This window comes from Mesoplodon bidens (assembly GCF_964165515.1).
Source record: "Mesoplodon bidens genome assembly, chromosome: 13".
NCBI lineage: Eukaryota > Metazoa > Chordata > Mammalia > Artiodactyla > Ziphiidae > Mesoplodon > Mesoplodon bidens.
The window spans coordinates 85,719,050-85,735,239 of NC_138169.1; the positions used below are offsets into that span (position 1 = coordinate 85,719,050).

At 37.1% G+C, this 16,190-nt stretch overlaps 1 protein-coding gene across 1 annotated transcript in view; it reads left to right on the plus strand.

Moving 5' to 3' along the window:
* The window catches only part of ZNF407 (zinc finger protein 407), a 418,812-nt gene that overhangs the window by 146,120 nt on the left and 256,502 nt on the right, over positions 1-16,190 (plus strand). The window contains exon 4 of the mRNA XM_081251875.1: positions 3,393-3,467. Within this exon, the coding sequence (XP_081108001.1) occupies positions 3,393-3,467 (75 nt within the window). The remainder of the gene's footprint in view (positions 1-3,392; positions 3,468-16,190) is intronic.

Consider the following 16,190-nt stretch of genomic DNA (forward strand, 5'->3'; position numbering starts at 1 on the left):
CTCAAGACCAGTAGGTTCAGCCTCCTGTTAGAGACCCGTCTTGGATGTCAGTGGGCTTCCTCATTGAACATGTCCTAAAGTGATGTTCTCCTTCAGACCAGCTCAGTTTTTCCCAGGGAGAAATCTTTGATGTTGTCTTTGATTCCTCTCTTCCAGACTCCATGTGCAGTCCCTAGGAAAATGTTTGGTTCTAATCGCAAGCATGTGTCTAGACTTTGACCAGATCTCTTCTCTACTGCTATAGCCCTTGGTCCAAACCGCAGTCACCTCTTCCTGGATTATTGCAAGAGCCAGTGAGCTCCTCCCTCTCTCTGTGTCCCCGCACCGCCCCTTCCCCTGCCCCCGCAGTCTGTGCTAAACAGAACAGCTGGAGGACTCTGTTAACGTGCCAGTCCCGCACATCTGTCCTCTGTTCGGACGCCTGCGACGCTGTCCTTCTCACTCAGTGCCAGCCCGGGCTGTATGGCCTACGAGCTTGGTACCTCCCCAGTGCCCGGCCACCACCTCGTCCCTCCTCCGCTCCGCACTTCACTGCGGACGGCGCCGCGGGCTCCTGCCCCAGGTCTCCGTGGCGGCCCTTCCTTCTGTGGCCGGCTGCCCCCTGCCTGGTGGAATACCCAGCTCGCCACCGCAGTCCTGAGCCACCCAAATGGAAAAGGCTGATCCCCTGCTGAGGTTTCAGCTCTCCCTTCTCTCTTTTGCTTTTTCTCCCACCACTGTTCACTCTGTAAGGTGCTCTGTATTGTAGCTTTTGTTCTTGTCGTCTGTTTGCCTCACTAGGTTTTACGTTTTCTGAGGCAGGGACTTCTCTTTGTTTGATCACCTGTGTACCACAGTTGCCTAGACCGTTCCTGTCTAGGGTAGGTCCTGCTTTTAGCACACGCATTAGCTTGTGCACGCATGATTAGGGGAGTCCATGCGGGAGCGTGGCAGGCTGAGTGCTGCTGCTTCGTCCTGATGAGAAGCCACAGGTTATAGAAAGGAAGCTCCGTGAAGACGCGACTTTAACTGTCTGATTTTGCATCCTACATGCAGAACCTGCCCATGGCTGGTACATAGTCACCAGTGAATGAATGGAAACAAGCAAAGTGTTAAGTCACGTGTGCTCATTGGGAGCAAGGCATTTCAGCTGTAGAGCTTTTCAGATTCAGGATTATTTTTGTTTTATTTCTGGTGGTATCTAGATTATAAATTTTCCAAAACAACCATTATGTTAAAATACTGATACTCTTATGATGGCAGTGAAGGATAGGCTCCGTTCCGTAAACACAAATTACTGGCAATGTTATTATCCGTGGTGGTTGGTAAGTTTATTTTAGTTGGTCATGCTTGGCTTATATTGTTTCACTGCGGATGATGCTGAGACTTTTACACTACACATACTTTAGTTAGACCAAATTAAAAGAATTTATAGTTACTTTGTGTCAGGTTTTGGATGAATAAATATTTTGCATTTGACTACAATTGAGCTGTGTTTTAGTATTGTAAATTCTTCCCCATAATAACAAAAATTTGTTATTCCTCTAGATAATTTAGTATTATAGACATTCAGCAGATTATGTCAGAATGTTAAATTATAAGAAGAAGCTTTCCTTCTCTGTGTACTTTAGTTTGTTCCCCTGTGCAGTGTAATATTTTTGTTTTACTTCTTAAACCTGAAACATTTTAATTAATAAAATTTTTGTCTTTTAAAAGCTACACTGTGGTTTCTAAGCTCAGATCTCTTAAATTATACTTGGTCATATAAATAAGCTGTGCTTTGCAACTCCGGGTTCTTAACCTTTGCTCTTTGCTATTAGCTTTATGTTTTTTTAATTATAGGAAAATAGAGGACAGTAGGGAAGTTATGACTTAAATGGACTGTTGTTATTGCTGTATTCTTTCTTAAGGAAATGAAAAATATTATTTATTTTGTTCAAATCAAACAGAAACAAATATAGAATATCTTATACTGTAATTTTTGCTAAGCACTTAATATCATCACAGTTTGATTCTTTGTATGTAATAATCATTTTTTCATTTTATGGATTGGTGGTATGATTGGTTATTTATAGTTGTAAAGTGAAAAGAATGAATGTTATTTTTAGTGTTATACAAATGCATTACTTGAATAATGGACTCAGTCATTAAAAAAATACAAACATATTATTTTAGCCTCAAAACTGAGGTTCCCTAATATTATATGAAAATAACCAAAATAGACCAGACATGAAAAGGAGCATTCACATTTTGGTCTTGGCTTTTGACACACGTCTCTTCCATAAGGCCATAGTACTTTATAGTCTTGTGTTGCCTGTTTGTGCAAACATGTCCAGATGAATTCAGTGTTTAATGTTAAGAATCTTATAACATGCCAATTTGATTTGTAGCCCTTCATATCATAGAATGCTAATTAAAATCATATTTTTGCATATGTCATGCCTTTCATGTACATATGCAAATAGATTCTGTTGCCTTTCAGCTATTAGTAATTAACTTTATGAAGGACAGCTGTAATACGTAATTAACAAAAATGTTTGCAAGCCCTTTTACACTGAAAGTTACAACAGTAAATTTTTATTTTTTTGCTTATCAAGAGAGCCATTTTAGTCTGATGCTTCTGAATGAGATCTAAATTGTTTTAAATACTCACATGACATAATTAAATTGTGTTGTACTATATATATGCAGAAGAATGGTGCACTATGCACTGGCTGCTGATTCCTGTCCATTTCATATCTATGTCAACAAAATTGAATTAAGTGATCTGATTTGTGTGTAAAATAAGATAGCATGTCAGGTAATACTTTTTGCTTGTTTTAGTTATTGATACCTTCTGGGCACTTAAGTACATTTTTTTTTTGCTTGTATTGCAGACATGGTAAACATTTATATCATTTTAAAAAACCTCTCCAAATAATTACCATGCTTTTAAGGAAGCTTCATGAAGGCTATTCATTTTCTCTTTTACAGTCCCTTAAATGTTTAATAAAATGACATTTTCGCAAACTCATTTCATGATTGAAGTGTGGGATCAACTAAGGGGCAGGGAATGTGATACTGAGGTGTTGCTTTATCTTTCTTACTAACTGACAGTGAAGACAGTGACTAAGGAACTAAAATCATTGGTTTGGTCCCTGTTCGTCTACTCAAGTGAGAAAATGAACCAGTGAATTTAAATGCAGTTATTTCTTCTGGTTTTCAGGTATTGCAGTATATTAATCTGTATGCAAGCTTTCTGCTTAGAATTTAGTGCCATTGTGATGTGCATTTTCATGTTACAAATATATATATATTTTCATGTTACATATATATATATAAAATCCATGTCTATTTTTTAAAAATTTAGTATGTATTTCTAGCAGAGAGTTAAGTTTTAGTTCTATAATCACTTTTGTTTTGGTTTTTTTTAGGGTTGCTTTTGTAATGAAGAAACACCTAAATACTCATCTACTGGGAAAACATGGAGTTGGCACACCAAAAGAAAGGTAATTTTCATCCATTTTTTAAAAATTTAACTAATATAATTATGTTTTCATTTTAGATTTTGTTTAGTGGGGTGACTGCTAGAACTCATCAAGTCAGTTTGTCATGTTCTACATTAGTGGTACTCTGTTGTTGAATATCATATTTTATGCCATTCTCCCATAAGAATTTTTTTTAACATCTTTATTGGAGTATAATTGCTTTACAATGTTGTGTTAGTTTCTGCTTTATAACGAAGTGAATCAGCTATGCATATACATATGTCCCCATATCCCCTCCCTCTTGCGCCTCCCTCCCACCCTCCCTATCCCACCCCTCTAGGTGGTCACAAAGCACTGAGCTGATCTCCCTGTGCTATGCGGCTGCTTCCCACTAGCTATCTATTTTACCTTTGGTAGCGTATATATGTCCATGCCTCTCTCTCACTTCATCCCAGCTTACCCTTCCCCCTCCCTGTGTCCTCAAGTCCGTTCTCTACATCTGCGTCTTTTCCAGTAAGAATTTAATGTTGCATTTTAATTGTAGAAAATTCAATCTAAGAATATTTGAAAAGATTTGAGGGATTTGAATTTGTGATTTTGTGAAACAACCTTGAAACAGTAGAAGAGTTAAATTAGAGGGAATTGACCTCTGCAAATGCATCAGAATGAGCTAAAATAAATATGTAAAACCAAACTGTCTATTTTCATTTGAACTTTGTGTATTTTTATTTTGAGGTTTTAAAATAACATTTTTTGAATTCTTACTGTAGAATTAAACATTGCTGATTTTAAAAAAGAAATACATCTTGTGTCATCCCCCAAATAATACTACGGTTGCCATGTCATGAAAAATAACACTACAATTACTGTGTCATCAACTGCCAGGTTTTCTTTTTTCTTGCTACTGATCATAATTAGCTTCATCACATAGACTTAATTATATTAGGTGAACTGAAATACAGCAATGTCAGCTACCAGGTGAGCCTGGCTACTTCTGAAACTCTAAATCTTTAAAATGTGCAGCTCTCTCAGCACTAGCGCAAGCACTCTCACCTCCTTCAAAGACCTGGTAGGTTTTCAGCTTTTCCCAAATCCTCCAAGATGGTATCTGAAATTCTGCAGACACTCCTAGAAACTTTTGTTTTAAATACTATTTGAAAATGTCAGTCATGATGCAATTTGTTCTATCACTCTATAGCTTAGGGCTTCTTCTGCCATGTTTGTAAATGTTTAATAAATTTTTTAAAAATTTAAAATACTCATCAATATGTTCTATGTTTACAAGGAATTTAACTTGACTTTTCTATTGGTGGCATATTGTCTTCTTTAGCATTTTAGTTTGGACATGACTACTGTGTCAGAATATTGGAATGTTACATATGCCTACTTTCTGCCTTTTGGTTTCTCATACTTTTCTTTGTAACATTATATTTAACTTGAGGCAATTTATGTGTTGAACAGATCCTGAATGCATTATTCTTGAAATTCAAAAGATTTTATATTATTTAAATTGAAGTTTGGAACCTGTCAAAGTTATGTTTTGTAGGTATTTAAGAAACAAAACATTTGTAGTTATTGTGTTCTTGTTGCTTTCATTTGCATTATCTCATTAGTCATTATATGACATTATCAGTGGTGCGTTATTATTCTATGATAGAACTAAAGACAGAGTCAGGAATGTACAACAATTTCTTCAATATCTCATCATTAATAAGTGTTAGAATTGTTATTTTTCTAATTCTGGTGCTCTTCTGTGTACTGATTATATTATCTCATGTTGAAATCGTTACATATAGGTACTTAGGGTGTTTTATTCACACGATAAATTTGAATGAAAACAATCTAGATCAGATAATTAGTAAAAAGAAAATATTTCCCTAGTATATAACTCGTATACATTTTGAACTCAAATGTATCATTTTTGCTTTTTATTTAGGAATTTAAAAAATTTGAATATGTCTGTTCATATGGTTTCATATTAATGAAAAATTCAACATCTTCTACATATATTTATCCTCCAAGCACCTTAAAAACAGTAGATACCTTCTATATATGGTGCTAGGAGTTTGAAATTCCAGTTGTACTCTCAGATTTTTCCATTTACCTTTTCCTGTGCATTCCAGGATAACTCTCTGCGGCTTTCACTCATTTCAGTCCCTAATACAAAAAGAGAGGCTAAAAAGAGGCAAGAGAAAGGTTGCCTGTCTTTTTTCCCCTTTGAGATATGGTAAGCTTTTTCTCCAATTTTTACATGATTTTTTTCCTCAAATGAGGAGATGAGTCTCAAGTGGGAAAGTATTCCTCATCTTCTGGGTTATTACCTTCTAAGTAGTCCAAGTACAGAGTTCATCTACATTCAACATTAGATTGAATTGTTTTTCCTACCAAAAATTCTGTGTTTCAGAGGACCTCTTGTTTATGATATCTGTTTATAGATAGGGCATTCCCTCTTCCTGATAGAAATACTGAGTTGGAATGCCAGGGCTTCAGCCACAGCATAATTTTCCAGTAGATGTCCATAGCTGGAGAAGGCTAAGATTTAAGTAGCAAAATCTAGCACAGTAAATACCAAAAGGCTCCTTCCTTCCAGTCCACCTTCCTCTATTCCTTGGAGAGGGAATTGATGCCTTTTAACAGTCTTAGAAAGCAAAGAAACTCTTTATCAGCATATTCAACCATCACTTTGGGCATAACTGTTCTCTAAATTAAGTTAAACATTTTTTTCTTACCTACTTAAAACATTAATGCCTTGATCATAGTTTTGCAAGCTTCCTATATTTTAATTTCTCTAGGACAATATAATCAGTTTATTCTTTTTATGTTTTGAATTTGATTCTCCCCTCTTATGCATTGCATATTATAGCAAATAGTAATAGAAGTTAGCTAAATAGGCTGTGACAATTAAATTAATAATGCATTTTGTTTGCAAGTATTTAGGCCTTGTGCTTTGACTGATATATGCAAAACTGATAATTTATTACAAATAAATCATATTCTTGCACTATAGTTTGATGAACTAATGAATTTTGTCAGCATGACTGTCATTAGCAAGAGAAAAGTAGATAATTTCAAATATATATTTTTTGACTCTGTGAACACCTGAAAGTGATGGCTTGTGTAAGAACATACTTTTTTGTCCCTAAATTTACATGAACTTATTTTAAGGTAGTATATTACTGTATTTTAGAAGTCTTGTACACTTAAATATAAACAACTAAATGTAGCCACATTCAGTTCACATTCCAAAATGATGAACTCCAATTAATCTGCAAGTTCATTCTAAAGAATTCCTTATTTTAAGTAATTCTCTTTATAATATAGCTAACCAAAGTAGCTTTCTGACTCTCTGAAATCTCTAATAGAAATCTAGAAAACGAGCTTATCCACAATTATCACAATTGAAACAGCCATAATAAGTATATCTTATGTGAAAGCCAGGTGCATATTACAATAGAAAGAGATAGCATTTGTAGTTCAGTGCTTGGAAATCAGCTGGGCTTTGAATGACTGTGTAAACAGGAGGAGGGGGAAACGATTCACTCAGAATTTCTGATCTGATACATTGCTTTCGTGGTGTCTGGGGCGACATCAAGAAATGTCTACACTGGCAGTATCTATGGAAGGCTGATGTGCTCCCCAAACCAGTTTTACCAGTAAATGATTTTAAGTTGGATGTGTATATCTGAGAATCTAAGAGCTAAATAATGTACCTAGTTTTTCAAGTTATTAATGAAGATCCAGATTAAAACCGTAGTATTTTTTCAGTGAAGCAGTTTTTGCAGGAGTCTCATGATGTGAGATCAGCTCCTGCTGTTGTCACTTTATTGTCCAGTTTAAATAAGTAACTTGCCTTTTGGCTAAGTTGTTATTGCTTATATTTTCTTTTATTGAAGGATCAACCATTTTCCTTAATATTTGTTCCATGTGGATTTCTGTAAGGTAAATTCTGTTTTCTATTTTATCATTGAAACAGGTGGCTTATTCTCATGGATGCAGTGAGATATTTCATTCCGTGTTGAGTGTCCTTCTCGTCTCTGAAGAGTGTTCTTTATAACACTTGTCAGTCACGTTGTGTTTTCTGGCTCAGGTCTGCTCTCCAGTCACCGCTGCTTATCGCTTATCGCTTATCCGTTTCCCCTCTCAGTCCTTCTCTTAATCAATGGCTAGTGATTTTTTTTCTTTAATGAGGCCCAATTTTGGAAAAATAAAGTGTCTATGGGCTCCCTTCTGCTTTAAAAAGTATTTATATAAGAAGTGACTCTGTTGAGCCAAAATGGAGGAAAAACATTTCAATTCATTCTATCTTGGATTGCTTATTTTAATGAGTGGGAGGTTGTTATATTTCAGTGACTTACTGTTGCTTTTGTGTGAGCTTAGGACTCCCTTTCCTCTGCCTTCTCCCATTTCTCTATCTGTAGACAACATCTAGTATGTAAATAATATCCTATGATCATTTGACATCATTTCTTATAAGAAAGTTGGATTATTTAACCCTGCTAAATAATTATTTCTATGTGGAATGATAGATAGAAGCCACATCACTCATGTAAAGCCAAGGTTGTTATTTTTAGAAAACTCCCTTCTATATTTTAGTGACTTAATCTGACCACTTATTAAGGTACATAAGGAGATAGTATATATTTTCCACTGAAGTTATCTTGTTAGCATTTAGGTAGTATTTCTAAATTAAATGGATAATTAGGATGTTCTATGGTTGCTTTATGACAAATGTTTTCTTACTGAAATGGGTATATTCTAATTCTTACTTTATAAATTTTCCAGGTGAAAGTTAGCAAAAGTTAGCATCACTGGTGAGAATATTGGGATCTCAGCTCCTCATTTGTTTGTTGAAGTTTCCAACTTACTTTCTGGGGAGGTGTTTGGACCTAGTTACAAATGATTCTCATGACTCATCTCTGAGGGGATAGAAAACCTGCTTTTCATGCTCATAACTTCATTGGGGCCCTCAGTTTCCATGAAGCAATGGTAGCCCTACTCCTACTTCAGTTGCGTAGTGCAAAGCTATGTGGAATATCTGGATTCTGTATATTTGTCCTACAATTTAGTTTGCTGTTCTGAATAAATATTCTTTCTACTCATTTCTCCATGTGCTTTCAGTTTTACCCTTCAATCAGTCCCATCCCTAGAGAGCTGCTTTCCTTTGCCCCCATTGGTTTTGTTTTCTTCCTCCAATAACATTTTGACTGATTTTGTACTTAGTTTTTATGATAATGACTTAAATTTCAGAATGTTTTAAGAAGTAACCTTATAAAACGCGTGTCTTTATTGTAAAGATCATGCTCAAGGGTGCAGCTCCTGAACACATGTCGTATTTTCCTGGTGAGATCCTGGGGTGGGGTGGGGGGCAGTGTCTTTCTGGTCTCTCTTCCAGGAAAAGTTGTGCCTTTCTGAGACAACTTGTCATTTTAGTCTTAAGTACTAGCAAATTGTGTGTATAATTGAGTTTTCTTCTTCATGTTTACTGCTGGGAAGCTCAGTGCCAAAATTGTAATTCATCTCTAGAAATCAGGATGGACTTCATGGAATGCATTTTATTTACTACTGTTATTTCTAGTTTCATCCTTTTTCCCTTATGGGAAATTCCCATTTTATGTGAGTGTTATATTTTAACAACCTCACATAAATCAAAGCTCACATAATTCAAGGGAAGTTTTGCCATGAGAATTTTTGTGGAGTAGGGTCAGTATTTGTCTGGGAGGACATGTGTCTCCAGCCCTGGGGTTTGGGGGTATTGTGTCGAGCAGTGTGCAGCCCTGTTATGAGACATTTTTTTAATTGTCCTTGCCCTGTTGTATGAAAATTTAGTGCACTTTAATGGTGCTTTTTATTTTTCGAGATAATCTTATTTTGAGGAATGCTTGCTCCTAAAGTGTGCTGAGCAGACATGGTGTGCACTCCCCTGCCAGAGAAGGGAGGGTCGCTTAACTTTTATAGCAGGTCCTTGCTCTCTGCTCCGTCAGGAGTAACTGCTGCTCTTAAGTGCATCACAGCTGTGCTGATAAAATTCCACGCTTACTGCTCTAGGGGAGATTTTCATGTTAGCAGTAGGGGAAGTCTAAGTGTTAGAAGTGCGTGTGTGTTACAGAAATGTAAGATTGTTTTCTTTGTTTTCTAAGATTCATTTTTTAATTTTAAGCTAGTATTTTATTGAGCGTTCATCTCTGTTTGTTTTATTCCTGGGCATTTAAATAGACATGGATATTATATGATTCTTGTTCTTTAGAAGATACTGTAGGTTATGCAGTTATCCATAATATGTGAAAAGAAAAGCTATACAATGATACAAAAGAAAGTTTTAGAAGCGGGAATAATTCATCTTGCTTAAGAGGTATTATGGGGGATGCTAATGAAGACATCTAATTTATTCATTAATTTATTCTCCCAATAAACATTCACTACATCTGCTACTTACAATTACTGCTGTGTTCCAAAACTGAAATGGCATGTCGTGTTTGAAGATGATACACCCTCCGTTCTCATGCCCCTTCAATTTAAGGTTGATGGACTGAGGCTAAGGATAGAGGGATAATACACACATAAAGGAAAAGGAGAATTTTATTAGGAGGCGCTGAGAAAAACACAGTAGGGTGCTCTTCCAGAGAGTGTCTGGGCCGGGTGTTGCTTTAGGATGAGTGCTCAGGAAAGACCTTTCCGAAGGGTTGCATTTTAAGTGAAGCGTAGATTCAGAGCCCTCCCAGCAGAGAGCACAGTCAGAGGCCTCCCGTGAGGCGTGTGCGAGCTTGGTGAGTCCTGCCCCAGTGCGCCCTGGGGCTGGGGGAGGGCAGAGGGGAAGATGAAGAGCTAAGACCACAGCCGTGCGCTGTTTAGGAAAAGGTCACCCATGGGAGTGTTTCCTGTAGCGGGATCATGGGGCGGGTGAGGGTGGGCCTGGGCAACTGAGTTGGAATCCGGCTGGAAAGAGCCTTGAATGCTGTGCCACTTTACCTCTTACTCTGTACAGAAGAGGAAGCCAGCAAGCCGTCCGTGTGGAGTTCAGCCCCGGGACAGTGTGGGCAAGTGGATTAGCCGGTCACAGTGACATTTCCTGGAGTCCCTCACCCGCTCTCGCTGCCTCGCCTGCTCCCTCTGTCCCTCAGTGCTGGTCACCTGGCCCGATTCAGTCGCGGAGCTTGCCTGCAAATAAGCCATTTAGGCATTGGTTTTTACAGGCAGACCTTGTTTTACTGTGCTTTGCAAATATTGTACTTTTTACAAATTGAAGGTTTATGGCAACCCTGCATCAAGCAAGTCTATCAGCTCCATTTTTCCAGCAACATTTGCTTACTTCCTGTCTCTGTCACATTCTGGTAATTCTCACAAGATTTCAAACTTTTTATTATTATTATATTTGTTATGGTGACCTCTGATCAGTGATCTTTGATGCTCTTACTATGACTCTGAAGGCTCAGATGATGGTTAGCATTTTTTAGCAATAAAGTATTCTTAATTAAGGTATGAATATTGTTTTTTTTAAGACATAATGCTATTGCACACTTAACAGACTACAGTACAGTGTAAATGTAACTTTTATATGCACTGGGAAACCGAAAAATTCATGCGACTCGCTTTACTGCGATACTTGGCTTTAGTGTGGTGGTTGGGAACTGAACCCGCAGTGTCTCCGAGGTCTGCCTGTATTTTGTTAGACACATTCTGTTCCCAACTCCGTAACGTATTTCTTCCTTTCTCTATACTTTCGTTCTTCCTATTCCTTGTCACACTCCTACTACATTCCGTCTTTCCTGGTTATCATGCCAAATCATTATTTTATTTCAAGCTTCAGTATGAGGCCCCTGTCTTCTATGAGTTTCTTCCTTGTGTATTCCATCTCTAAATGATTTTGCTTTTTTCATCATATTCCTATGGAACCTTGGTGAATAAAGTCTATATATTTCTCTCTCCATCTCCCAAAGTGGAAACCCAAAAGGCTATAATGATACTGTATACGTTATAATGATTTAATTTAGTACTAGCTCATTGAGTTATTAGACCAGTAATGTATGGTTTAGTACTGATAATCTTTATTAAAATGACATCTGTTTTGTTCTATTGCCTCCTCTTTCATTCCTATATAGAAATAATAAGTGAATTCTGTGGAGATAGTGAACTATACCTTTTCTAGTATGAATGTTCTAATTGCTTTTGCATGTGATAATACATTGTTGTTTAATGTCACAAGTTAATTTTTTAAGGGTTTTTTTTTCTGCTACCATTTAGTAGTTTAATCAGATCTTGGATATAAGAATATCTGCCGTTTTAACTCTTTTTGAAGTCAGTGAATAAGTGATCCCAAATATGATCAATCAGATATGTTAAATGTTCAGAATATAGGTGTTTTTCCCTTGGCAGGCACCTAGAATATTTTTGGCTATTCTCTTCTTTTATTTCACTTAAATTGCTTTTAGAACACTGGGGCTTATGCATCTGGACTCTGATTAAAATATGCCTTAAGCTCTTATCCTTAATTCCCCATCAGTGCCAGAATTAAAGAGAACAAAGACCTATATGTTCACTGCAGCCTTCAATTAGGCTTAATTACCAACTTTCATACAGTTTCATTATACAGTACTGACTTCTTGTGAGATGTTCTTTATGTTCATGATGTCTTGGTAGTTGCTTATAAAAGTGCAAGTTTAAAATTTTTCCTGAGGAATTTTCAGGAAACTTACAACCTTTCTGAAGTAATTTTTGTAAAGTTGGATCAAAGCAATATGATGATCCATTTTAACAGATGAAAAGCAAGATGTTTACATCTCATTATGCCACAGAACTCTGATAGGAAAAATCAAGGGTTTACACAGGTTATTCTCTAAGATATCTCCTCCCACTCCCAGTTCTTGGTCCTTGGATCACTTGAATAATCCACTGTGAGCTTCAAACAAAGGGCTTCTCCACTAATCCTGTGCTGCTCTCGCCCTCGTACTCAGAGAAAACAAGCAGACATTGATGTTCCGTAAGAGACTGGTCGATTTTGTAGTAGTCCTGATGTTCCACAGAATGACTGTCTTCTGCTGCAGCAGGTCCTTCATTCCCTTTCAAAAGAATCATGATGTCATTTGATACGTTCTAAGATATTAGCACCTCCTAAGGTTGAATCATATGAAATTAACACTTAGGTTAAAAACCATCAAATATTGGCAATTTCATTTGCGTCAAACCTAATTCTATTTAGAACTGTTTCTAGCATATGATGTCAATATAGAGATCTGCTTTTTCAGTGAAGTAATCATTTCCATTGAGTTTTTAAATCTTTTTTAAAATTTTTATTTATTTATTTATTTATTTGTTTATTTATTTATTTGTTTGTTTGTTTGTTTATGGCTGCGTTGGGTCTCCATTGCTGTGTGCGGGCTTTCTCTAGTTGCGGCGAGCGGGGGCTGCTCTTCATTGCAATGCGCGGGCTTCTCATTGCGGTGGTTTCTCTTGTTGCAGAGCACGGGCTCTAGGTGTGCGGGCTTCAGTAGTTGTGGCACATGGACTTAGTTGCTCCGCGGCATGTGGGATCTTCCTGGACCAGAGATCGAACCGTGTCCCCTGCATTGGCAGGTGGATCTTAACCACTGCACCACCAGGGAAGTCCCTCCACTGAGTTTTAATGTAGTCCAGTTCTTGCTTTTTTTATAGACAGTGATTCCCTAGACATAGTGTGGTGCAGTAAGTATGATTCAGAAATTGGGTCAGGATAACAGGAAAGCTATCTCAGCATACTTTTTTTTTTTACTGTTTCCACTCAGTGTCCACTGAAAGCCAAGTCTGTAGGTCTTCTAGGCCTGTGTCAGCTGCAATTTCAAGGCCTAGCTTTTGTCTCACTGTGAAAATCCTTCCCTGGATTTCCGTTCTATGTAATCGCTTCTTACTACTAAGAAGACTGATGTACAACTTTAGCACATGCTATTTGGATTCTCTTTTTTGTTTAAAACACAGTGGGTGTATGCCCTGGGTCCGCACTAGATAATTTCTTGAGGGTGTGGTTGGCAACTTACCTTCTCTGTCTCAGCTTTTCCAAAGGTGACTGACATTCAGTGAATGTTGATAGATTTAAGATGTTAAAGTCCTCACTGAAATTTTTCTTTTTCAGGATGGACTTTTTCTTAGCTGGTCTAACATATGATTTATAGTCACATTTCTAAAAAGGCACTGCAAACTAGTGTAGTTGTATGTAACTGTCTATGGTCCTGTCTCTTAACAGAGTCAACCTCAAGTGCATTCTTCCTGAGTCACTGTGGCTTTATCACCTTCTCCTGAGAGGCCCAGGACACATGTTCTCATTTTTCAGAATTATGGTGACATGGACATGAATTTATAGTTATACAAGTACAAAAAACATCATACTATATATAAACACAGCATTTCATAATTTAAAAAGTGCTTACTTTTAGATAAAAACATATTAAAGAAATTTTTAGTTGCTAAGGTCTAAACAATATCTGTGTCTCCTTTTTCATGCTAATCTGGTGGAGAAAAGGATTATGGGAAACAGCAGATTCAGCAGAACATATATATAATGAAGTTTTTATTTAAATTATACCCAAATTTTCTTTCAAGTTAGTTAAAACGATAATTTCCCCTTTCATTCTCACAGTGCATTATAATATTCAGAATGTCTTTTTCTCATTTCACATTTATAATTACATAATATGGATATGCCGTATAGTTTTGGCAACTAGAAAGTGCCAGTCTTATTGCTGGATATCAGATCTTTAAAATTTTATACCTTTTCCTTTTTCTAAAAAAATATTGTTTATATAATAATCATATCTTGAAGATTAGGAAAATTTTTAACAAAACTAGCCCAATGCTTATTATTTATTAGTACTCATAGTAATAGCAGTATATGAACATATTCAAAGTCTCAGTGAGTTTTTGAGTTTTCTCTTTCTATTAAACAGGGTAAAAAACCTTACATAGAACACTGCTGTGTAAAACCAGTAAAAACCAGTGCTCTGTCTGAAGCTGCAAGGGGGGCTGGCCCAAAGATCATGTCAGTGGTGCGGCACCTTCTCTGCATCTCAGAGAAGCTGTGGCTTCCTCATCAGATTAAACAGAATCTCTTTATACATAGAGCTCTTTTACTTGTATAGTAAGCCATTGACTTTTGCAGCTTTAGTATTTATAATATTGTTGATCCCTAAGTGATGAGACATAATTTAAATTTCTGTGGAAATTCCAGTTTGAATCTGATGTGCTCAGGTGCCGGTGAGTCTGAGCCCTTAACTTAGCTGGTGTTAGATCTCAGTACAGCTTTATTTACTGTGCTCTGCTTGTCATAGGTATCTATGCCTCTGAAGAAGTGATTAAAACCAAAAGTCTAAACAAATCCAACTGCTGGAGTTGATGAAAATAAAGAAAGAATGAAAAAAATGTAAGAGTGTAATCATTCTTAGCTAGAGATGTAAGGTTGGGATAACTTAAAATCTGGAAGTTAATGTTCTAGTTTTCAAGTTCAGTGGTAAATTCATAGATATTCATTATATTACTGAGTGAATCAATAAAATAAAATGGGGCCACAAATGGATCAGTGATGAGCAAACTTATTTTTGGCCCAGTTTTGTGCCTTGATGTCTACGTAGTGAGACCGTGATTTGCCACATTCACATGACCCACATCATATGCTTGATGGGAAACAAAGAAAGTTGGTTTCAGAAACTTCTATTTAGTTCTCTAGCTAGGACTGAAAGTACCCCATTCAATGAAGGAGAAAACTTTTATTGAATCTTGAAGAGATGGCTCTCTTATTGGTAATGTTATGAATAGAATACATCTGGCTTTCAACAAAAATGTCAATTCTTAGAAAATCATTAGTCTGTAAACATTTATCTGGAATAACAGTGGAGAACTATTAATTCATGTGGCTGTTAACTCACTTTTATTATGAGAAAAGTTTGACTTGGAAATTTTAGAAAGTGTTTTTCCTTGCGTAAGGTCAAGTTGACAGTGGACCCTCGGCTCACCCTGCCACAGAGAAGCACTTTCTTCGAGTGAAGCGGCTCTTAGAGGAGAAGGGCTGGGAAACCGACAGCTGTTCCTCTGGTGGAGCTGCCATCACAGAGAGGCACATCTCAGGAAGGACCCCGCTCTCACCAGGGATTTGGGTGGCCTGGGGCTGACCTCGCTTGCTGAGTTCTGGTCAGCCTCCAGCAGTATCTGAGAAAGAAATCGGGATGAGCTCTGTCCTAGGAAATGGAGGCCTTTTCATCCCAAGATGAAAGGTGCTACTTTCAGTCAGAAATAGCTTCATCTTGAATGTCTGTTTAAATGACTGCGCTCCACTTTACAGGTATCTTTCTCAGTTTCCACCACTGGTTTCATCTGCCTTTCTGCTGAGGCCCCAGCAGAACAGTGATGAGGACATTGCAGAGGGTGCCGCCTGTCTCTGTCTGCACAGGCCTCTAGGGTCTCCATTTTCCTCTTGTCCTGCCTCTGGAGACAGGTCGATGTGACTAAGGAATGATGTTCTGAAATAGAATGTAGAGTTCATTTTTTTTCCTTATTGGAAGAACTCATAGCTTTGTTAACGATTTTAGACTGTATTTATAGAATCACTGAGATTCTTAAGGGGTTACTTAATTTTTTTAAAACACTTTACCACCTTTTATGAGGGAAGGTATATTCTATGAGGCTTTCTAAAGGTCTCAGTTCATATGCCTTGCAAATGTCAGTGGCTTACTATATTTAATTTGCCCTAACACCAGGTAGCTAGCTTATTGCAGAGCAATACAGAAT